Below are 22,809 nucleotides of genomic sequence, written 5' to 3' on the forward strand. Positions count from 1 at the left end.
AAGGAGAGATGGAGGAGAACTTAGGAATGCCCAGTAGAACTCTGGCTGAGGCATTCTGTACTAGTTGAAGCCTGTTATGGACTTTTTCCTGAGCGTAAAGGAGAAGGGCGTTACAATAGTCTGTTTTGGCGAAGACCAAAGTGCTGATCAGGGTTTTACCGGCTGAAATGGAAAGGTTGGGTAGCAATTTATTGATTTTTTTCAGGGGAAGGAAGGAAGCGGAGACTACGGAGTTGACATGGTGGTTGAAGGTTAGTTTGTTGTCGAACATTACTCCGAGGTTACGAACCTTGGTGACAGGTTCAGGTGGAGGTCCCATCTCAGTTGGCCACCATTGAGGGGACCAAGTAGGTTCCAGTTTCCCGAATGTCATTATCTCTGTCTTGTCAGAGTTTAATTTGAGACAGTTTGCTGACATCCAGGAACTGATTGCCAGCATTCCAAATTGGAAGTTCGCGGCAACTGTCTCACCGTCGTTGTGTACCGATAACACCAATTGGGTGTCGTGGGCGTAGGTCGTGAGGGCAATGCCGTAAGATTTTATCACCCTCGCCAAGTCCGACACATATATGTTGAACCGTGTCGGACTTAGCGAGGAGCCCTGTGGTACGCCGCACGGAAGGGTGAAGGTATGGGAGGTGAAAGGGCCCATTTTTACTGCCTGAGTGCCGTTAGCTAAGAAGGAGGCGAGGAGTTCTTTGGCCTTGTTCTGAATGCCTATTGCTGAGACACGGTCGATCAGAGTGGCGTAATCGACCGTGTCAAAGGCTGCCGAGAGATCTAGCAGTATTAATACTGCTGCTCCTCCTTTGTCCAATGTCATCCTTATTTCGTCTGACGCTTTTATTAGAGCGGTTTCAGTTCCGTGTCCCTGTCTAAATCCAAATTGGGTTTCGTCCAGTAAGTTATTTTTGTCTATGAATTTCGAAAGTTGTATATTCATAGCTTTTTCAAATACTTTTGCTGGGAAAGGGAGGCATGCGATAGGTCTGTAACTGGATGGGAGAAGAGGATCAAGAGTAAGTTTTTTTAGGAGTGGTTTAATGATAGCCTCTTTCCAAACTGAGGGATATGAACCAGTGGTGAACATGGCATTGCAAATGTTCATTAAAGCGGGGGAAATGGCTTTTGGGATGAGATTGAGAATAGCGGGAGGGCACGGATCTAAGGGAGATCCTGATTTAGTGCTGGAGATTAGGCAGAGGACTTGTTCTTCAGTGACTGCTTGGAAAGCGGGAAAGGTGGGAGTATTCGTGGGAGGAGGTAGGTTGATAGTGGAGGTAGAAGGAGATTTATGATTGAAGGCTGAAAAAATGGTAGTGACTTTATCTTGAAAGTAATTAGCAAGGGAGTTACAGAGGGATTGAGATACGTCAGGGCGAGGGGCAGGGGGGTTTGAGAATTGGTTGACCACTTGAAACAATTCTCTTGCAGAATTTTTTGCTAGGTTGATTTGAAAGGTGTAATACAAGGTTTTTTCAGAGGTGATGAGGTCTTTATATTTGGAGAGAGCGCTTTTGTAAGCGATTTTGTCAGTGGGATTGTAAAAGCGGCGCCAGTGCCTTTCCAGATTTCGGCAATGTTGTCTCTGAAGACGTAGGGATTCCGTGAACCAAGGGGCAGAAGGAGACTTTCTGTTGCGTTGGATAGTCCATAACGGTGCAAGTTTGGAACAGGCCGTGTCTAAGCTACTGAGATAGTTACTGGAGGCAAGTGACGGATTGAGTTCAGTGGTGTTGATACTCTCGGTCAGCATCAAAGCAAGATGGGAGCTATTGATGTTTTTCCCGTCTCTGGAGGAGATAGGAGAAGAAGAGCCGGTTGAAGATGGAAGGGGTTTGAGTTTTAAGGAGAAACAGACTGCCGAATGATCAGTCCAGAAAAGAGGGATCACATCTGAAATTGAAATATAGGGATTACTAGTGAATATCCCGTCTAGGATATGGCCTGCCTTGTGTGTAGGCTGATTGACCTTTTGCTGAAGGCCTGCTGCAGATAGTTTGTTAATCAGAGCGGTGGTGTCAGGGTCACATGTGGAGTAAAGGTGGAAATTGAAGTCTCCCAAAATAGTGAAATGTGGAGCTCCAGCTGTAACCTCAATTAAGTTGTTGAGATTGTTGAGGAATTTAGATCTGTACCCCGGCGGGCGGTAGAGTAGTATGCCTACGAAAGATTGGTTATCAGAGAGGCTGATGGAGAAGGAAAAAGCTTTGCAATCCATGTGATTAAGATTGGTGGTTTTGACTTTGAGGCGATTCCTATAGATGGCTAGACCCCCACCTTTCTTTTTGATTCTGTCTAATCTGTGCACGCAATAATTTTCGGGGATGGCCGCCTTGAAATCAGGACCGGAGGAGTCATCACCCCAAGTCTCGGTGATGAATAAAAGATCGAGATTATGCGACTGAATAAATTCTAAGATTTCAGTTTTGTGTTTAGGAACGGAGCGTGCATTGATAAGTGCTTCTGAGACTTGTAGGGGGGTTGATATCAGGAAGGGTAGGGGTAGTGCAAGTAGAACATTTGTGAGGGCCTACCATGGGGTCCGTGTGTAACAGATAGGGTACGGGATGCGTAAGGTTAGCCGGGGGCCTCAACTTCCGCAGTTGAAAGGAGGTGTACCTGAGTAATGTCGGAGTTGGAGAAGACCGTGAAGCGGCCGGGCAAGGGGGGGTGGCCCTAGGGCTGGACTCGGCGCGGACGAGCGCAGACAAGCTTGCCTTAAGTGCGCCTTCGGCGCGCATTCGTCGCGCCCGCTGCGCTCGTCCGCTGCACTTCCGGTGAGTGTACATGCTTTATCTAAGTGGAGATGGAATAGGAAGGGGGGGCGTGGCCAGCACAAGAGGGCGTGTCAGTGGTAACCAGGAAATGGCGGCAATAAGTAAACAACTCACCCGCGGCAGCGAGAAATCCACTGTGCGGGGATGCCTGAAACCAAAGATTCAGATGCCTAGGAGATCGGTGAGATTAAAAAGCAAGTATTTCACAATTACAATTTTTAAAAGCGGAGCTATCGTTCTCCCGGCTTTTCGCCTCAGGAGGATTCTGTTAAGTGCAGCGCTAGTATTCAGCGCGCATTAAATAGCCAGGTGAAAGGGGGCGTGGCCAGCACAAGAGGGCGTGTCAGTGGTAACCAGGAAATGGCGGCAATAAGTAAACAACTCACCCGCGGCAGCGAGAAATCCGCTGTGCGAGGATGCCTGAAACCAAAGATTCAGATGCCCAGGAGATCGGTGAGATTAAAAAGCAAGTATTTCACAATTACAATTTTTAAAAGCGGAGCTATCGTTCTCCCGGCTTTTCGCCTCAGGAGGATTCTGTCCTCGTGCTTTCATTCGCTCCCTTTCTCCTCCCACCCAGCATGTTTCTTTCTTGCTGCCCCCGCCCCACACCTCTCCCCACCGTTAACGCTGGTTTAAAAGGTAGGCTCCTTTCGGCGTTTTATTTATGAACATTGTTGTGCTTGTATGTTTGAAACCCAAGTATGGAGTTTCCCAATCTGTCTTGCCAGAACGCATGCCTTCATTTCACTGACCACCTCCTGCCTGTCGTTCTAACTATTATTCATATGTTCACACTGATTTATGATTTTTTTAAAATTTACTTTAAATGTTTTGTTTGTGGCGCTCGTGTTTTCAGTAGCTAATAAAGAAAGTTGCTCACATTTCTTCTTTCATCTCCAACCTACCACTTCTCCGTGTTGCTGCCTTTCGTCGCCTCCCTGTTGATCACGAACTCGAATTCGAACTGTTCTGAACTAGAGTCTCATAATTTTCACAATTTTGCAGTAAAACGATCAAAGAGGTACTAACTTAATTTTGACATTATTGAAGTGCAGTTTATCTTGTCTTCCTCAGTACTTTGTACATCTCTCTAGAGATGTGGCCTAACGACCAGAGCTGCCATCTAAGTCACGTATATACAAAACATGTTGCATTACAAATGCTATAGGTGTCACATTCGCGAAAGTTATAACTATTGGCATTGTAAATGACAAAGCTATCCATTTAGCTATTTTAAAAACCAACACATAAATAAAATATTTGTCATTTACAAGACCAATAGCTCCAACTTTTCTAATGCGAGACCTATTGCATTTCCAATGCTTGTTTTTTTTTTAATCCCCTGTCAATTCTCTCACCTGCTGACCTGCCACACATCAGACAGTCGTGGGAACAACAAAATAAGAAAAATTTAATTGTTATTTCTAATGTGTTTACCTGTAAAAAAAAATTAGTTAAAATGGAAAACTGGGAGCTCTGGTTAAAATATATGTAAAGGTCACTGCTGCCCAAGACACAGGGTATCCTGTCACTAGAAAACAATCATTGGTACATGCCATCAAAAGAATGAAGAAAGGAAAGCAGGTCTTTTAGAAGCACAGGATCTTTAGCTTTTTCTTGGAGCAGTGGCAATCTGCTGTCCAGACGGATATATTCCTAGTTAAATACACCTCTGTGAACAGCCCTATCCACACCCAGGTTCTAAAGATGCAAGCGCTGAGGAAGATAAAGACCCCTCCGATGAGGCGATACGGTTTCTTCCAGCCTTGGCTCTCTAGTCAAGGGTGCGATTGTCGATCAATGCACCTGTATAGTTCTGAGGTAGACAGTCTCTGTAGACTTGGGTGAAACCGTGGCTAACATACGTGAAAAGCCATCAGGGAGCACTCACCTCTTTCTTAGTCCAGGCTCTGAAGGCCATGTTCAGAGCCTTCGCTCCGTGCACCAGGTATGACGCGGGGTGTCTCCGGTTCTCGCGCAAGCCTAAAAAATGGAGAGTAGTGAGATGAATGACATTCCACAACAGAATAAGTAAAGGGGGAGAAAGGGGGACAAGCAAGGAACATTTGTATTCGTGCAGTCTTGCATTCACAGGAGAATTGTACCATCACATACGTGTGTTTAAAACTGAGGCAGTAGGAAACTGTTGGCAAACTCAGGAGTAATGAACACTTTGTATTAAGATCAGAATGTTTTACTTGTCAATAACTACCCTTTTGGTTCAAGACATCTTCGAAAAGTACAGGTCAGGAAATATTGTCCAACTATACACTTAGACAACCAATGAGAGCAACAGGATTGCAGGAAATCGCGATCTAATAATATTTCGTACCCAGGGGTTTTCCGAAAGCCCGAATAAGAGGAGTGAATAGAATATTTCCTGGCCAACTATGGATCTACGGCTTGACTAACTGACAACAATCTTGTGGTGTAGTGTGTGTGGATACCAACCAACTGCTCCTAGGTGGTGCAGACCAGGGCAGTCCACGACGCTGCTGCTGCAGGAGGTGCAGGCCAGGGCCGTCCACGACGATGCTGCTGCGGGAGGTGCAGGCCAGGGCCGTCCACGACGATGCTGCTGCGGGAGGTGCAGGCCAGGGCCATCCACGGCAGTCCACGACGCTGCTGCTGCGGGAGGTGCAGACCAGGGCAGTCCACGACGCTGCTGCTGCAGAGATGCAGACCACGGCAGTCCACGACGCTGCTGCTGCAGGAGGTGCAGGCCAGGGCCGTCCACGACGATGCTGCTGCGGGAGGTGCAGGCCAGGGCCGTCCACGACGATGCTGCTGCGGGAGGTGCAGGCCAGGGCCATCCACGGCAGTCCACGACGCTGCTGCTGCGGGAGGTGCAGACCAGGGCAATCCACGACGCTGCTGCTGCAGAGATGCAGACCACGGCAGTCCACGACGCTGCTGCGGGAGGTGCAGACCAGGGCAGTCCACGACGCTGCTGCTGCTGCGGGAGGTGCAGGCCAGGGCAGTCCACGACGCTGCTGCTGCAGAGATGCAGACCACGGCAGTCCACGACGATGCTGCTGCGGGAGGTGTAGACCACGGCAGTCCACGATGCTGTTGCGGAGGCGCAGACCAGGGCAGTCCACGACTGTGCTACTGCAGAGGTGCAGACCAGGGCAGTCCATGACACTGCTGCTGATCGCAGTCCACAACACTGCTGCTGCGGTGGTGCAGACCAGGGCAGTCCACGACTGTGCTACTGCAGAGGTGCAGACCAGGGCAGTCCATGACACTGCTGCTAATCGCAGTCCACGACACTGTTGCTGCGGTGGTGCAGACCAGGGCAGTCCACGACACTGCTGCCGCGGAGGTGCAGACCAGGGCAGTCCAAGATGCTGCTGCTGCGGGAGGTGCAGGCCAGGGCCGTCCACGACTATGTTGCTGCGGGAGGTGCAGGCCAGGGCCATCCACGGCAGTCCACGACGCTGCTGCTGCGGGAGGTGCAGACCAGGGCAGTCCACGACGCTGCTGCTGCAGAGATGCAGACCACGGCAGTCCACGACGATGCTGCTGCGGGAGGTGTAGACCACGGCAGTCCACGATGCTGTTGCGGAGGCGCAGACCAGGGCAGTCCACGACTGTGCTACTGCAGAGGTGCAGACCAGGGCAGTCCATGACACTGCTGCTGATCGCAGTCCACGACACTGCTGCTGCGGTGGTGCAGACCAGGGCAGTCCACGACCGTGCTACTGCAGAGGTGCAGACCAGGGCAGTCCATGACACTGCTGCTAATCGCAGTCCACGACACTGCTGCCGCGGAGGTGCAGACCAGGGCAGTCCAAGATGCTGCTGCTGCGGGAGGTGCAGGCCAGGGCCGTCCACGACTATGTTGCTGCGGGAGGTGCAGGCCAGGGCCATCCACGGCAGTCCACGACGCTGCTGCTGCGGGAGGTGCAGACCAGGGCAGTCCACGACGCTGCTGCTGCAGAGATGCAGACCACGGCAGTCCACGACGATGCTGCTGCGGGAGGTGCAGACCACGGCAGTCCACGACGCTGTTGCTGCTGCGGAGGTGCAGGCCAGGGCAGTCCACGACTGTGCTACTGCAGAGGTGCAGACCAGGGCAGTCCACGACTGTGCTACTGCAGAGGTGCAGACCAGGGCAGTCCACGACTGTGCTACTGCAGAGGTGCAGACCAGGGCAGTCCACGACTGTGCTACTGCAGAGGTGCAGACCAGGGCAGTCCACGACTGTGCTACTGCAGAGGTGCAGACCAGGGCAGTCCACGACGCTGCTGCTGCGGGCGGAGCAGACCAGGGCAGTCCACGACGCTGCTGCTGCAGGAGGCGCAGACCAGGGCAGTCCACGACGCTGTTGCTGCTGCGGAGGTGCAGGCCAGGGCAGTCCACGACTGTGCTACTGCAGAGGTGCAGACCAGGGCAGTCCACGACTGTGCTACTGCAGAGGTGCAGACCAGGGCAGTCCATGACACTGCTGCTGATCGCAGTCCACGACACTGCTGCTGCGGTGGTGCAGACCAGGGCAGTCCACGACCGTGCTACTGCAGAGGTGCAGACCAGGGCAGTCCATGACACTGCTGCTAATCGCAGTCCACGACACTGCTGCCGCGGAGGTGCAGACCAGGGCAGTCCAAGATGCTGCTGCTGCGGGAGGTGCAGGCCAGGGCCGTCCACGACTATGTTGCTGCGGGAGGTGCAGGCCAGGGCCATCCACGGCAGTCCACGACGCTGCTGCTGCGGGAGGTGCAGACCAGGGCAGTCCACGACGCTGCTGCTGCAGAGATGCAGACCACGGCAGTCCACGACGATGCTGCTGCGGGAGGTGCAGACCACGGCAGTCCACGACGTTGTTGCTGCTGCGGAGGTGCAGGCCAGGGCAGTCCACGACTGTGCTACTGCAGAGGTGCAGACCAGGGCAGTCCACGACTGTGCTACTGCAGAGGTGCAGACCAGGGCAGTCCACGACTGTGCTACTGCAGAGGTGCAGACCAGGGCAGTCCACGACGCTGCTGCTGCGGGCGGAGCAGACCAGGGCAGTCCACGACGCTGCTGCTGCAGGAGGCGCAGACCAGGGCAGTCCACGACGCTGTTGCTGCTGCGGAGGTGCAGGCCAGGGCAGTCCACGACTGTGCTACTGCAGAGGTGCAGACCAGGGCAGTCCATGACAGTGCTGCAGTGGAGTTGCAGACCAGGGCAGTCCATGACACTGCTGCTAATCGCAGTCCACGACACTGTTGCTGCGGTGGTGCAGACCAGGGCAGTCCACGACGCTGCTACTGCAGAGGTGCAGACCAGGGCAGTCCATGACAGTGCTGCAGTGGAGTTGCAGACCAGGGCAGTCCATGACACTGCTGCTAATCGCAGTCCACGACGCAGCTGTTGCGGTGGTGCAGACTAGGGCAGTCCACGACGCAGCTACTTTTTACAGTGACCAATCCCGATTCAAACGCATTGGGCTCCCGACGCTGAACTGCACCATGCATCTGGCCACCCTCGTGCAGCTGGTGGTGTACTGTTCGTGCTACCTTACACTTTAACCATCACTCACCGTAACTCCTGGAGATAGGTCCTGTAAGTCGATGTACTGTAACTGTTTGCAGAACTTGTTTTCCCTCCACGGGATAAAATTGCAGAATTCAGGAATTGCAGTGTCCACTTTTTAAAGTGAACAGAATTTATATTTAAAAACGTACTTACCCGAACGATTTTTCTCCGATACCTAAACATATATAAATACACTTGCTACTTCGGTCATGCTGTTATTTATTGATCATTGTGTGCATTTGTAAAGGTCTTGTACTCCTCTGTGTTAGGCCGAAGGCTCCTCAACCACACTACCCCCTAATAGAGCACTTTGGCATAACAGAGCAAAGCCAGTGGCGACTCATAGGGAAACCCCTGGACTCTTTACAAAGTATATCAACTTATTGATAGATCGCATAAAGAGCCAGCTTTCGGCTTATGAGCCTTAGCGTACTGATCAACACAGTGTTCAACTTTTTTTTTTTTAATAAAGACATGGTTCTGAATTACATTTGAATGCGAGTAGTTTCATATATGTCAGCATAGTTGCGGAAACTTTTTTTAGTGCACCGCTGAAGCAGGTCTCGTTTCTCGATTCCGTTTTTCCTTTGCACAGATCGACCTAAACATTCTATTGCGCAGGTTTACGTTGGCAGGTGCTACGAGGGAGCTAAGACTGGCTCCTGTTCAGACCGCAACAATAGTGTCATTTGCCATCTCCCTGGTCGTGCAGCCGGCCTCCACACCTGCAAAGTGGGCAAAGTGTTATAGCAACTACATGTGTAATAAGGAGTTACTGTCAACTGATTGCTTACAAAGGTTTCGGTTGCTTTTGATTACGCACTGATGTGTGTGGAGGAAGCTGGCTCTGCATATGGGACGCTACTAGGTGCTTATACCGTGCGCAGAGTCCAGGGGTTCCTCTAAAGTGTACCGGGCTCAATGCAAAACCCAAAGTGCTCTATTAGTGGTAGTGTGGGCGAGCAGGCTTAGGCCTAACACAGAGGGGTGTAAACTATTTTGAGATTTTGATGGGAACCCCGTTCCGGTGCAAGGGATTTTTTTTATGTTTGACCGTTTTCTGTGAAAAATGAAACACACAGGAAGGATCAAACACCCTGAGAGGACTTACCCGACATCTAAGACCACCGTAAACCTAGGACAAACATTTAACATTCAACATGATGCACTGGATCTCTGCAAGTGGCATCTCTGCCCCTCTTAGTGGCTGGGGGTTACAGCAGCAAAGTCAGTAACTTTAAAAGTGAACCACAAACCCTAGATTTCAGCCATAAGAACAGAAAACTTCTGTATCAGCCCATGTTACAAGTTTTTGTGGTCGTATCTCTGGGTAGGAAGGGGTTAGGAGTTCAGTTCTATTCCTACAGACGAGAGGTGGATAAAAATGCTATGTAAAGGCTTTGGTTGCAGAGTCATGGCTGGAAGTATGAGCCATCCACACTCCTCTCCAACCTGAGATTCAGGACAGGCCTTTTGTGGCTTTTCACAATTAGCTCATCAGAGGGATCATTCACTGGCATCGAACGGCTGTCAAAAGAAAGGCTTTATGGCACACAAACAAATTTCACCCAAGAAACGTATTAGTGCAACTAATTCCAGTGCAGAAGCTTGGAGCAGGTGAATACTAGGAAAGACATGCAAGGTAAAAGAGAGAGACGCAGAAAGAGCTCCCACCTCTGAAAGTGTCCAGTAAGTGCTTGCCCACATACCAACAGATGGTCTCAAAATTGGGGAATTTGAAGAGCTCAGCTGTATGCAGTCTCTTCTCAATCTCGTAGGCTCTGCAGGAGAGAAGGAGAAAAGCAGATCAGACGCCAATACAGGGACAAGCAGCACATACGGAGTCGGTGGGTCATGTATGGACTCAGTGGACAAGTGACTTCGGGACACAAGCAGTGGTGATGGGCACATGATGCTGGGCAATAAAGGACAGGAGAAGAAACACACAACTTCACAGAACATAAATAGATCACTGGGCAGTCCAAAAGGCCCCCCCTTTGTTTAATTTCAGAGAATGCAGCATACCATCATCCTACATTCACAATCCGAACTTTACACCTCAGAAGGAGGTGAGAGGCAGCAATAATATCCTTTAGCTCTCGTTGTAGCCTCCTAACCAAAGACGCCGACATGGCAGCATCCATGAATGCGGGTAGCTTTCAGAAACCTCGACCCTCCAAGCCTCACAATACTCACTTAAGTTGCATGTCGATGTTGAGGCTGTGCAGAAAGTTGCCTCCGAAAGCCAGACACTCAACCGGTGTTAGCACAGCATGAATCCAACCTAAGAATCAATAAGGGAGGAATTATTCACGCACAAAGATATCTGGAGCAGGCATTAAAAAAAATAAATAAATGGGCTAGCCACATGCTTTCTCAAAAAACAAAAAAGTCTCAGCTTTTCTACTGGGCAGATTTCCTACACACAACAAAGCGCTCTTTCCAGGAAGCCTCCCTCACTTTTACATGAGCCGATGAATCTTGAGGGATGGAGGTCTGGGGAGGAGGGGGCAATCCTCTTCTGAGGTTTCTTGGTTATTGGGTCTAGCGGGCTCGAAGCAAAAGTATGGCTGCCCATATAAGTAAGATCTTGAGCGTCTTCATCTCTCCCAGAGATCTTTTGAATTGGATGTTGTTCCCTTGGTCTGGAAATCAGACTAAAGACTGAAAGCGAGAAAAATGACATCCTTCGCAAAACACAACCCGTAGAAGCTGCTCGAGCTCAGAAGCAGCGGTCAGAGGACCCCACACTGCTTCACGAGTTCCATAGGTCCACCACCCTTGTAGTTTCACCATCAACAAACATGCCTCAGGCCACATACTTGTGGGTTTGAAACGCATCTGCCACTGCTTTCTAGTGTCACCAACCCTAACGGCACCCTGATCACAAATTTCCAGCAGCACAAAGCACAGCTCACACACCTGTGGGGATAAAGAGCGTTTGACCCTGCTTCACAGAGCACTTGTAGCACTTGTCCACCTGATCACCAAAGAACATCTCATTCTGGTTGGAGGAGCTGCTCCAACATTCAAACAGGGCCAGGTTGGCTGCTGTGGGACGGATGAGGTAAAAGATCTTCTCGCCCTGAAACAGAGAAAGGGATGCCAAAGATCAGCAGTGAGACAGATGTTCACCTCAGACAACCCTCAAAGATTAAAATACATTGCAGCAGCTACCTTTAGCACGTGGTACCAGACGGAGGTCCCCCCAAAGTCAATGTGGAAGTCTGTGTAGCTGTCCTTCACCCCCATCAGGCAGTACTTTTGCACGTTTGGCCTCTCAAACACAGACTCCTCAGGCCAAAGGTTCTCCACCCAAGAGAGTTTCCGAACTATCTTTGGGGTTTCCACCAGATTGGTCAGTCTGCAGGTTATCGAGCGATAAAGAAAGAAAGTTGCAAAAGAGAAAATTACATTAGTCTATTACCTAAACAATCAAAGGACCAGCACCAAGAGACTGTTTCTGGAGTGAGAAGTATACAATTGAAGACAATCCCTTAAACAAGCCAAAGCAACATCAATTCCAAGAATGGCTCCGTATTCAAAATCCCGCACAAACCAACCACCCTGCCTTCAACTTGAAGGGCCCAACAGTCCCACTCCATTGCAACTCACTCCACTACAAGAAGGGAGCTGGGAGAGGCAATACCTCGTTTCGGAGAACTCCAAGCTGATGACGTTCAGCACTTTCTCTCGGTTGGGGCTGTTGTAGTACTTCACAAAGTCGCCCAGTTTCATCTTGCAGTCCGCCTGCCGCGTCACATCAATCACGTCGATCTCTCGGTCCGATCCTGGGTAGCGTAACGTGAAGGACAAATCAACCAATGAGATGTAGCAAGACTCAGACATTAGCATGAGACTACATAGATAGGACCTAGACGTGATGCAGATATTCTGATCAAGCCTCTGCATAGAAACTGCACCAACAGAACCCAGACCACAGCTCGGCCACTTGGTTCACATCTTTGTATCGAATAGTTAATGGTGATGACTGAACAACATGTCAAGTTCAACACCCGTGAACGGCTCTCCTTCGCAACCTCCTCCGTCTACACCATGCTGCCTTTACAACATTTTATGACCGTTATGGGCTTGTTTCCAATATTTTACAACGGCGCAACATGGTTGCCAATTGTTTTAGAATGTTTTAGTTGCCTGACCAGAAGTCCTTCACTTTGCACACCATGGACGTCGGGTTGCGGAGAGCGGAAGAACATTATGAATGCTAATGACAGTGTCAAAGGACAAACCATGATTGGCTCTTGGCCAGTTGCTACAAGAGTTCCTCCTAGGGAACCTTTTCCACCCTTAACGTAAAGACAAACATACTGGCCAAAGCCCTTGCAAACTGGCCTTCGGAGGAGACCCAAACACGGATTCACATGGATGCATCTGGGCTCGTGCTACCAAGGTCAGCCAGGCACAATCCCTGATCCCTCCAGGACTGTTTGGCCTCTCTCTGCATACAATCTGCTCGAACTGCCTGTGATGCTATCATTGCACGCTAAAAAGGTACTGGACTTACAAATGGATATTTATGATGACAGTCCGGAGGGGGGTGGGCTTAAGGCCAGTAAACCCCTGGATTTCACACTTATATTCTCGGTGTTCCTGTTGGAATGTAACACAAAGCATGGTGCTTTTTTTTAAACTGGCGCTTGAGAAGGGCCGCTCTCTACAAGCTGCATTAGTTCTCCTATGTGATGCAAAATATCACATCCTAGATATTAAGTGCCACATCACGAGGATATCTACTCTAAAGAACCAGCACTTACTAGGTTCCGTCACTTGGCAAAAGTGAGATCTAACCTGTATAACCGTGCGGAGCTCCTTACCCACATAGTACTCCACATCGGAGACAGTGAAGGAGGCATCAGGCAGGGTCATGCCTAGACCATCTTTCTTCACCACAAGGATAGGGACGCTGAAGCTATTCTCCTCCAGGTACTCCACAGTCAGCTGCACCCCAGACGGTTTGAGAATCACCTCGTCTGCACTGGACACAAAAATATCTTGCGTTACCCACAAGATCATGCAGGAAAACAAAAGTGGCAGACCTCCGCTGTGAACAAGGACGCTGCGGTAAGTTACCTGGGGAACGTCCGACCTCGCAGCTCCTTGATGAAGAGTTGGGTGCCGGTCTGAACTGGCTTGGCCACCTCCTTGGCCACCTGTGGATCCTGCACTTTCTGACCACCACGACGTTTTTTCACTGATCCCGGAGAAGGCGAGAAAGAAAAAGAAGGGGGGTAACATTTTGAAGAACAAGAAAGAAAAGCTAAATCAAAATGTGTTGCTGGAAGCAACAACTAGCTTCCACATCCATGCCTCAAAGCATGATCTATTGGAAGATTGCTATCAGCCGATCTGAAGAGCATTCTTTCTTGGCAGATAGTTTCTCAACTAACAGACCGCGATGTGAGAAGAGAAATACGAATACTCATGCTGGTGGTGAGCAATCTAGAGGCTACAATAAACGTACAAAGTATCGACTGAATGTAAGTGCATTTTAGAATATTGTGTAGGGTTCTGGTTAACTGAAACCCGTAACACCTTTTCTTTTTTTGCGTCTTATTACGAGTTGGGTTCTTCATTTGAGTCTTTGTCTATCACACCGCACAGTACTTCGCGTTCACACAGGGCACACCCCCCCCCCCCCCCCGAGTGATACCAGGGCTCAAAATCATTGTGCATGTAATTATCCCTAACCACTTTCATATAGAAGGTATTAAACGTCTGAACAAACCCAAGACTACCCCTTTGGGATATAAGGTGCTTATGCTAATACTGCCTCAAACACCATGAAACAGTGATATTGTGATGTGTTACCAAACAATAAAACGCTGTGTATTTTTTACAGAAATTAACTCCCCTGATGAAGGGCAGAATGCTCGAAATGCATTGGGCATGCTATTGAGAACTATGATGAATTGATTATTATTTTGACAAAAGAAGTTTGAAGAAAATAAAATGAAAATATCAAGATCAAAAACTGTGGTTTACCATTATTGAAATTTCTTTATTGAGTGCATCTAGGTGACACTGTCCACCATCTGGGATAATGCAGCTTGGAGTACAATCTAGAGGCTGGCAGGTACCCTGCTGAGTAGAAAGTTGTACTTACTAACAGACGGTCCATGTGCAATCTCGCAGTTTGGACAGTGGTACAGGTCTATGTCAGTCGCCTTCTCCTCCTCCACCCCGACACAGCTACAGGAAAAACAAAAGTTTTCATGAAGGATACCATTGAACCACTCTCACAACCCCCACTCCAGCCCACTCGTGGCGCAGTCCCCAGTTGACAGGGTGCAAGGGTAACGTGGCCATGTGAGGGTGCACTGTACAACCCTGGAGGGTCCTAAGTGCTGTAGGATCACTTTGCCTGCTGATGCTTAGAAACCAGCCTAATTCCTCCCAGGGTACCAGCTGACGTGAAACCAACAGTTTGAACTCCATGGACAAAATGGACAGTTTGGCATTATCATGAGTGCTGTGAACTCTTCAACAAGTGTAAAAAGTTAAACATGTTTATGAAATATGTTCAGCTCAAAAGGACTCTCCATAATGGAGAAGGAGGAAGGAATGGACAAGCAATTTTCTTCTCTCTGCAGTAGTCACCTGGCTCACTTTATTAACCATGGACTTCTGAGCCAATAATATGTTCTAAAACATTACTCTTATTTACTCACAAGTCTGTCTTGTCCCACCAAAACCTTTCTGTCAACAAGCTAGAGTACCTTTTAGGGGAAATTGTGTATGTGTGTATGTGTATATATATATATATATATATATATATATATAAAATATTCTCGAACAACCTGTAATGCAAACCCCTTCGGTGGGGGTGTGGGAGAGGCCGTTTGGATACCTAAGAACCAAAGACATGCCATGGCGTAGAGATGAGTTTGAGCGTTTTACTCTGTTGGAGGTCAAACATATGGTCACAACGAGAGAGTTTGGAGCCCACCTACTACAAGTACCAACTGCGAAGGATGCATGTGTGGGAATTAAACCTCACATTCCTAGCGCGGAATGCTCCAACAGAACACTGGATACCGGGCTCAAGGCTAAAAAGAGGTCACCCGTCTACCGCAGTGTATTAATCACCCTGCTTTGGAAGAATTCCATTTGGGCGGCGAGTTCTAGAAGGAACATATAACTTGGGCTTCCACCAGTTGAGACAAACAGCCCACTTCCACATGTTGCATTTACTGCGGCAAATCATTCCATATCTCCAAATACTAGACTACTTCCAGTTCTCAAGGCCAGGCTAGAATTAACTTCACACTGAATCACATCAAAACACCTTACGTTGTTAATCGACATCAACAGGAACTGAATTTTATCAAATCCAAACTCCCTTTTACAAATGCTCCATCTGAAAAAGAGTCAAAAGAGGACTAAAAATTGGTTCCATGATGAAAACCATTCCTTAGAGCGCACAAGTAGAGATTGGCTTCCTTTAACTGGCTTTCATTTTAGCCAACAAGGCTTAACAAGCATTGACAAAGCAACGGTCTCGCCTTTGCAAAAGTTAGAGCTATTGGCATTGTAAATGACAATTTTTTTATTTATGTGTTGGTTTTGCAAACAGATAAATAAATGGCATTGTCATTTACAATGCCAATAGCTTAATCTCTCGCAAATGCGAGAGCTATTGCATTGTAATAGGTCGCGTATTTACGCAAGTTTGATCTATTGACATTGCAAATAACGCGTTTTATTTGTTTCAAAAACCAAAACATAAATAAAATGTCTCACACACTGCTGTCTCTCATACACACTGCTGTCTCTCACACTACAGATGTGGGTGTCCGGCTCATATCTGGAGGGTGGGCGCTGCTACGTTTCATGGGTATTTTTTTTTTTACATACTCCCCAGGGCATTAGTGGTAGCTTCAGAAGCTTTTGTTTTGGGAGGAGGGGTGTTGGGGGGCAGATCTCAGCCCAAAGCCCCGACCCCTCTTCATGACCTTGTGCCCTCATGCCTCGTAAACGCAATTGGCTTATGATTTTGTCTCTTTATAGGCAAATCTCCTATAAGATCCTCCCCCAAACCCCCTCTCCCCATTGTAAAATGTATCTGCAAGTTGACATGCCTGGGCAGTAATTTTGAGGCAGTCAATGAATCACTGAAGAAATGCAGCGTACAATTCATTCATTTTCTAGTCTGCTGCAGGCAGAAAGACGACAATGCAAAAACTGAGATTTTGCACCTGATTCACATTTGCATACTACGGCTAAGAAAATAAAAATAATTGCCCATGCAAACTGAGCCACACACACAGAGCCACACACATAGCCACACACACACAGAGCCCCACACACACACAGCCCCCCACACACACAGCCCCCCACACACACAGCCCCCCACACACACTGCCACACACACACACACACACACACAGAGCCCCACACACACACAGCCCCCCCCACACACACAGAGCCACACACAGAGTCCCCCACACATACACAGAGCCCCACACACACACAGAGCCCCCCCCACACACACACACAGAGCCCCCCCCACACACACAGAGCCCCACACACACACAGAGCCCCCCACACACAGAGCCCCCCCACACACACACACAGAGCCCCCCCACACACACACACAGAGCCCCCCCCACACACAGAGCCCCCCCCACACACACAAACAGCCCCCCACACACAGAGCCCCCCCCACACACAGAGCCCCCCCCACACACAGAGCCCCCCCACACACAGAGCCCCCCACACACACACAGAGCCCCCCCCACACACACACAGAGCCCCCCCCACACACACACAGAGCCCCCCCCACACACACACAGAGCCCCCCCCACACACACACAGAGCCCCCCCCCACACACACACAGAGCCCCCCCACACACACACACTGCCACACACACACACAGAGCCCCACACACACACACAGAGCCCCACACACACACACAGCCCCACACACACACACAGCCCCACACACACACAGCCCCACACACACACACACAGCCTCACACACACACACACAGCCCCACACACACACAGAGCCACACACACACACACAGAGCCACACACACACACACACACACACAGAGTCCCCCCCCACACACACACAGAGCCCCACACACACACACACAGAGCCCCCCCACACACACAGAGCCCCCCCCACACACACACACAGAGCCCACCCCCACACACACAGAGCCCCCCCCACACACACACAGAGCCCCCCCCCCACACACACACACACACAGAGCCCCCCCCCCACACACACAGAGCCCCCCCACACAGAGCCCCCACACACACACAGAGCCCCCCCACACAGAGATACACACACAGAGCCACACACACAGCATAAACTACAAAAAAAACTGAGTACCCCCCCTTTATAAGGGTTTAATTTTAATAATTCCGACCCCTCACTGCAGCAGAGGGTATGTGAATACCTCATCTATCCTGTGTCAGTGACTCAAAATCCCACTATAGGCTGACCCTTTCCCATTCGAACCTGAAAGAGAGGCATGACTAACATTCGAAGCCGGATTTAAAGACAGTCACATTTCCTTTGCGGACTACATGACAAATTAGCAGGGAAGAAGAAAATGAGCTTGCTGCCTAGATGCTGTGATATAATTTCTACTATAGTTAGCGAGCGACTGGGCGCTAGATGTTTAAAAAATGGCCATTAAAGGTTAAATTCACACACACCATTGAAAACCACGATGTTTGTAGGAATACAAGCATGGTCATAACAAGACGGAAAACATTGGGTCTGTTGTATGGACTAGTGTAGGAAGGTAGATCCCCGACTATGGTTGCCCCCAACTTTTTGCCTGGTGTTTTGCTGGTTTTCTGACTTAGTTGACCTGGGACCCTGCTATTCAGGGCCCCAGGCCTACTGCTCTCTCTGTAAAATGGATTCCATGTACCTTAGGTACATATCTAAATTGGATACTGAGTCACCTTATCAGTCCCTGTACAGTGTACCTTAGGTACCCAGGGCATAGGTGTACCCAGGGCCTACCAGGGGCTGCAGCATGTATTATGCCACCCCTGGCTGGCCATCCAAATCTGACACAACTGGCTGCTTGACAGCTGGGGCAAGGTGGTGTAATCACCCTTTGCTTTAGATATAGTATACCTATATCTAACCCTAAAAATGGACACACAGATCTCCTATCAGTCACTCCTATGGCAGGCCTTAACAATCCTGAAGGCAGAGTGCTTGGAATCGTGTGAGATGGTGCTCTGGCATGAGCTGAGCCTGTCTGCGGCTTTCGGGATCTATCCCTTAGCCGTTTCCATGATATCGCATACCATATACTCTTAAGTGCATTATAATCCTCGCGGTTAAATGCCAACTCTGGTATCGCTTTATCAAAACATGTCGAGTAAGGTGTCATACGAATTGGAATACTAACCCCTCGCCAATTCTGGCGACGGGGTTAGCATTCCACCCTTCTAGAGGGACACGACATGTATGTAACCCCGGTTAAAGTCAGACAGAGCCTTAGCATCCACAAAATGGATGCTGCCACCGAGACACAAGTCTGCCCTCCTGCTGCTGGGAGTCCTCCCAGAGCAGGAGATAAGGACAAAGGGTTTCCTGCCAGGGGCGGTGCCAGCACCGTCCCAGACAGGGTTTTGTGTATTGTAGGTAGGCAGGGCTTTAGAGGAAGGTGACTGCACGTGGCACCCCGGTGCTCACTGTGCATAGGCTGGCTGGAACCAGTTCCAGGGTCACTCCAGACCCTGTGCTGGGGAAAAGCCCGCCAAGGAAGTGGGTGTAACCACCCCTCCTAGTCCCACCCCTAGGGCAGGACTTAGTCGCGTGCCAGCCCCTTTTTACAGGATAAAGGTAGGAACTGGCCCCCTTCCAAATCAGATCATCTTTGAATCCTGAAACTACTTTCCACGAAAGGAACTCAAGACTTCTTCCTAAGATTTCTCCCTTGTGACTAAGGAGTAGTCACCCTGCATCCGCAGGCACCATCTAAGAACACTGCGGTCTGCTGCAAGTCCTTCCTCCGGAATCCGACTGCCCAGCTCGACGAGAACCGGCTTCCCTGGCACCTCTGACCTCTACCCACCTCTACAGCCCAGCTGAGAACCGTGGGTGCGACGAGACCTCAAGGGACCGGCCATCTGCAAGACTGCACGACTTCTTTCCAGTAAGCCCGCCGAGTGAATTCCTGGTGAGTGCTTTGGGGTCCGAGAAGCCCCGACCCTGAGCAGCTCCAGCACCGAAGTGCAGCCCCCCAGCATCTCCACGATCTGCGTGGGGCCCTTCTGCTTTTGGCTGCTCACCGCGTTGTTTGGCTACTAGCCCGCTGGCTTGTGGCCTTCCTGACGACGCCCGATGACATTTCTGCTGCTGGTCTGGTTGCTCCAGACTGGCCCTTGCTTCCCTCCATCGGAGAAGTACCCTGGACCCTCCTGGTCCACCCAAGACGCCATTTTAGGTCCACCGCGTGGGCCTTGCATTTGCCAAGACTTGTTGCCCAACCCTGGGTCCAGCGACGTCGACAGCAAGAACCTTCGTGGGACAGCTCGCACCTCCATCCTGGTCGCCGACAACGCCTCCTGGTCCGAGAGACTGCAGAGCCCAGCAGCGCCCACTCACCTGACTGCGGTGACTTCGCCCGGTGCCATCCTGGTGCCCACTTAATCACTGGCTAGTGATTCAAGAACTTGGTCCCCTCTGCTTTCAGGTTTTCTTCTTCCTTGATCCAGGCTTGGATCCATCAAACTTTTCTTCACTGGTCGCCTGCCAGCAACTTCTTCCTTCCAGGCTCCTGGTCCGGCAACGAGATCCCCGACGTCTTTTCAGACCTATGCAGCTGCAGCCCCTGGGCTAGGTAACTTCGGCACTTCGGTGTCCCAGCATAGCCTCACTATCCTAGGGTCAGGATCCACTGTCGTTTTCTTCCTACCAGGTCGGGTTCGCCCGTGAACACTAACTTTGCCTTTACTAGCTTCCATAGACTTTGTCCCGCATCCCGCGTGAGAGTGCACACTCTGCACCCGAGTCCCCTAGGTCTCCTAGAAGTAATCTAACGATTCTATAGTCAAGTCCTAGCGATTCCAAAGCCTATTAGTACTGTACTTACCTGCTAGTAATTTCGCATTCCACTTTTAAAGTACCTCGGGCATTTGTGTATAACGTGCTAACTTAAGTATTTTCGTAAGAGTTTTGTTGTGTGCCTAGCACCCTGTCCTCATAAAGAGTACAGGGTTGTTGTGATTCTAATAAATACACTGTTTATTTTCATAACACTTGTGTGGTGTCCTTTCACTGGGTGTTCAAGGGGTAATGTGATGGTAAAACAGCTGGCTTAACACGCCCTCTAGAGTCTTAGCCTTAGACTGCTCGTATCCATGCTACTAGGATAGCTGGTCTATAAGGTTGACTTACAACCAATCATCAATAAGGGTTGTTTGGACTGATATATAGTGATCACTAGAATAGTGAACACTGCACATCAGGCCAACTTCTCACAACTAGCTAATCATAGGCATGCGTGTGGCTCACTTCAGCGTGTTGTGTAAAATATTTTTACTGCCAACACGAGTATTTAGTGAGGTAGCAGTTCAGGCGTGCTCTGTTTCGTGTGTTTTATATGTTGTCTAATGCGTGCATCACAGCACTGCATGGCAATTCAGAATCCTTTTCAGGTCATGTAGCAAATGGAATTAATCAGAACATATCAGGGCATGGCATAAGACAACGTGGCATGACACCGAACAACATAACTAGACATGCCATACGACAAAATGGCGTGACACAGCTTAACAAATGCATAACACAACATGCCGTGACGCCTTCTACCAGGGCGCACACAGAGGGAAGGATCTTAAGCGTGCCTCTAGGCACTAGGTTGTAATGCACACCTGTGCCACCTCTCTGCTCCGGGTCACGTGCAATGAATTTCTTGCACACTGTTGCGCCCCCTCCCCGATTATCCTTCTGCGTAACCTTACTCCATCGACAACTTAACTCCCCATTACCCCGGCTCTGCGGGGGTTATCAAGCCATTCATAACTCCAGCCCTTCGCGGCTCTTATTTATCCATTAATCGTGCACTCAGGTTATTAAATCGTGCATGGTGAGCCCCATCACGCACGCAGGCCGCACTCGCAATATCACTGCAAAATGTAAATGTGTGCAGGGATCTGTTGACCCCATAAAGAAGATAAAAAGCTTTTATGCCAGCAGTAAGTCCAGGAGCCCTGTCTGAAAAGGATGGGGCTTAGAGAGAAAGGAGAACGTCACTAGGACCTCTTTTCCAATAGCTGGCAACCGTTTAGGAGGCCCGCCAATGGACAAGAGGGGCGGGGCTTAACCCTCGCTAGTGAAGTACACTCTAAAACATAAAATCTTGCGAGCTCGACTACGCATGTGCACAGTACGCCACGCGAGACCTAAAAAACGAACTGGTTCTACAACACTGCAACTTTCAGGGGCGACCCTTCTGCACTCATTACCCCTCACCTTGAAACTTGAAGAGAACTTTAGAAGGTCTACAAAACCTTGCGCTACTTTCATGCGACTGGCCTACATTTTCCACCAAGCACTAAACAGAAATGATCTTACCACTGCCTCCAGCTTACTCTTACATTCACCTGTAAGAAATCAGATCTCTTTAGGCTGTTCCCTAAGCCCTGGAAGTAATGTAAGGCTTCTTCATCCTGCCGTCTGCTGTATGGTTTACGCTGAGTTATGAACATTTAGATGCTAACCTCCTGCCGCCTTATTCCACACGTCCACTTCAGAAACTATACTCTGATCTGAACTTCACTTTTCCAGTTTTAGGTTATGCATTTCGCCCGCCCAAATGTACTACTTTCCAGGTGGTATGCAGAACTCAACAAAACACACATTAAAAGAAAAAGTGGCCATGGAGTGATCTCATACTTCTGCTTTGGGCCACACTGGACGTTTGCACCGGCTGCCCCCACATGCTATTTTTCAAATGAAACAGCCCAGCTTACAGAGCGGGCACTATTAACATGTGCCTGGCTTGACATAAGGCGGGCTACCAGCCGTCACAGCAACGTATGAAGCATTGATAGCGAACGCACTGTAAGTGGGTCCGGCGCAGGAGCCCTCTATAAGGAGGCTGGCGAGTCTCATTTACCTCCCCTGGGTGGAGGTCCTAGCTAAGGAAAACAGATCACTTCTTCGGAGAAGCTTCTGCTGCTTAACTAGCAGTCAGGCGGGAGGGGATCCTTGACCTCTGGAAGAAATGGAGATGAAGTACAAGTTACATCCCTCCTCTTTCACACTACTGTGCTTGTTGCACACTCAGGTTCCACTGTCCACTAACTATGGAGATTGGCCACTAGGAGGGGCCTTTCACTTATTATCCTCGGAGGAGGCATCTTTTGAAGAACAAGAAATGGCATAGGACCAACAGATTGGTTCAGAGGTACGCTTCTAAAGCATTATGGCATGTCCTGTTCCCCTATTGGAGAATTAGGGGATTGACAAAAATCTGCACGAGACTCCACTGGACAAAAGTCA

The 22,809-nt window shown here is 49.7% G+C and overlaps 1 protein-coding gene across 2 annotated transcripts in view; it reads right to left on the reverse strand.

Annotated features, from left to right (window-relative positions):
- The window catches only part of PHF8 (PHD finger protein 8), a 90,740-nt gene that overhangs the window by 63,246 nt on the left and 4,685 nt on the right, over positions 1 to 22,809 (reverse strand). Inside the window, exons 2-10 of one of the 2 annotated variants that reach the window (XM_078664563.1) lie at positions 14,428 to 14,513; positions 13,395 to 13,515; positions 13,139 to 13,299; positions 11,953 to 12,094; positions 11,481 to 11,667; positions 11,226 to 11,388; positions 10,500 to 10,587; positions 9,978 to 10,084; positions 4,675 to 4,766 (exon numbers count right to left, since the gene is read on the reverse strand). In XM_078664563.1, coding sequence (XP_078520689.1) covers positions 4,675 to 4,766; positions 9,978 to 10,084; positions 10,500 to 10,587; positions 11,226 to 11,388; positions 11,481 to 11,667; positions 11,953 to 12,094; positions 13,139 to 13,299; positions 13,395 to 13,515; positions 14,428 to 14,513 — 1,147 coding nt within the window. Of the gene's footprint in view, positions 1 to 4,674; positions 4,767 to 9,977; positions 10,085 to 10,499; positions 10,588 to 11,225; positions 11,389 to 11,480; positions 11,668 to 11,952; positions 12,095 to 13,138; positions 13,300 to 13,394; positions 13,521 to 14,426; positions 14,514 to 22,809 lie in introns of both variants that reach the window. The other variant, XM_078664562.1, reaches the window with a different exon arrangement.

This window comes from Lissotriton helveticus, chromosome 10 (assembly GCF_964261635.1).
Source record: "Lissotriton helveticus chromosome 10, aLisHel1.1, whole genome shotgun sequence".
In the NCBI taxonomy this organism is placed as follows: domain Eukaryota; kingdom Metazoa; phylum Chordata; class Amphibia; order Caudata; family Salamandridae; genus Lissotriton; species Lissotriton helveticus.